A 1219-nucleotide genomic window follows, 5' to 3' on the forward strand; every position below is an offset into this window, starting at 1 on the left:
ATTGAAATGGGTATATATTTGTTTTTTGTTAAGTTGCCTAATAATTATGCACAGTAATAGTCACCTGCACACACAGATATCCCCCTAAAATAGCTCAAACTAAAAACAAACTAAAAACTACTTCCAAAAACGTTCAGCTTTGATATTAATGAGTTTTTTGGGTTCATTGAGAACATGGTTGATGTTCAATAATAAAATTATTCCTCAAAAATACAACTTGCCTAATAATTCTGCACTCCCTGTATTATTTGCAATAATAATCAGTCACCCAAATGTGGTTAGGTACCTTTGAGGTCTGCGATGACTGAAACCACTCATTATCACAGGGGCTGGACTCCAGAGAGGACATGTACTGTTCAGACGCAGATGTCAGGTCATTGTGATCCACAGATGGCAGGTCTACAGGGTACATGGCCTCTTGGAGAGGATACAGATGTTTAAGATGTACTTACGCATTTACACAAGATACAAAAAATAGAAACAAAACGTGAGTCTTGACTTTATGGATCTGATTACATTAGTATTCTCCCGTGTGCGACCACCAGATTGTCTTTAAAACGGTTAATCTTTAAAGCTGCGTCCCCTTCATTTAACACTGCAAATACACGAGAGAATGAATTATGAGTCCGCACAAGCTGTCCGGTCCTCCCGGTAAAATCGGCGCATAAGTTAATGCAACGGTCCCCAGTCCCCGGGCCACGGACCGGTACTGGCCCGTGAGTCGTTTGGTAGCGGGCCGCGAGAGTTGAGGCTCGAGTGTGAAATTTAGGGGTTTTATTTATTATTTATTTTTTATCGTTAACTTGGTTTCCCTGGGTCTTTTCCCATGTGTTATGAATAAATTTTCTTGTTTTCTGGTACCGGTACTGGTTTTATTTTATTGTATTTATCCGCGACACCTTAAAGGCTGGTCCATGAAACTCTTGTCAGACATAGACCGGTCCGTGGTGCAATAAAGGTTGGGAACTGCAGGGTTACAGTTTTTTACAGACTTAGGTCACTTTTGCAAAACACTTCACACAATCCTCCTAACTGACCGTCAGCTTGGCAAAGCAGTTCATTCCACATTCAAAATGCACTACAACTACCAAAACACTTCATTCAGGTCTCAAATAAACTCATTCTTCCAGAACACTAGCAAAGGTTGACAGCTGACAAACACACTTTGTCACCCACAAAACAATGACCTAAAAAACACTAACAACATGTAGCATTACAC

The 1219-nt window shown here is 40.4% G+C and overlaps 1 protein-coding gene across 1 annotated transcript in view; it reads right to left on the reverse strand.

Annotated features, from left to right (window-relative positions):
• fam169b (family with sequence similarity 169 member B) overlaps positions 1-1219 on the reverse strand; it is a 12176-nt gene that overhangs the window by 9851 nt on the left and 1106 nt on the right. Inside the window, exon 2 of the mRNA XM_005748778.1 lies at positions 287-415. Coding sequence (XP_005748835.1) covers positions 287-412 — 126 coding nt within the window. The 5' untranslated portion in view covers positions 413-415. The remainder of the gene's footprint in view (positions 1-286; positions 416-1219) is intronic.

The sequence above is a fragment of the Pundamilia nyererei genome, unplaced genomic scaffold (assembly GCF_000239375.1).
Source record: "Pundamilia nyererei isolate P.nyererei 1_Seehausen unplaced genomic scaffold, PunNye1.0 scaffold00229, whole genome shotgun sequence".
In the NCBI taxonomy this organism is placed as follows: domain Eukaryota; kingdom Metazoa; phylum Chordata; class Actinopteri; order Cichliformes; family Cichlidae; genus Pundamilia; species Pundamilia nyererei.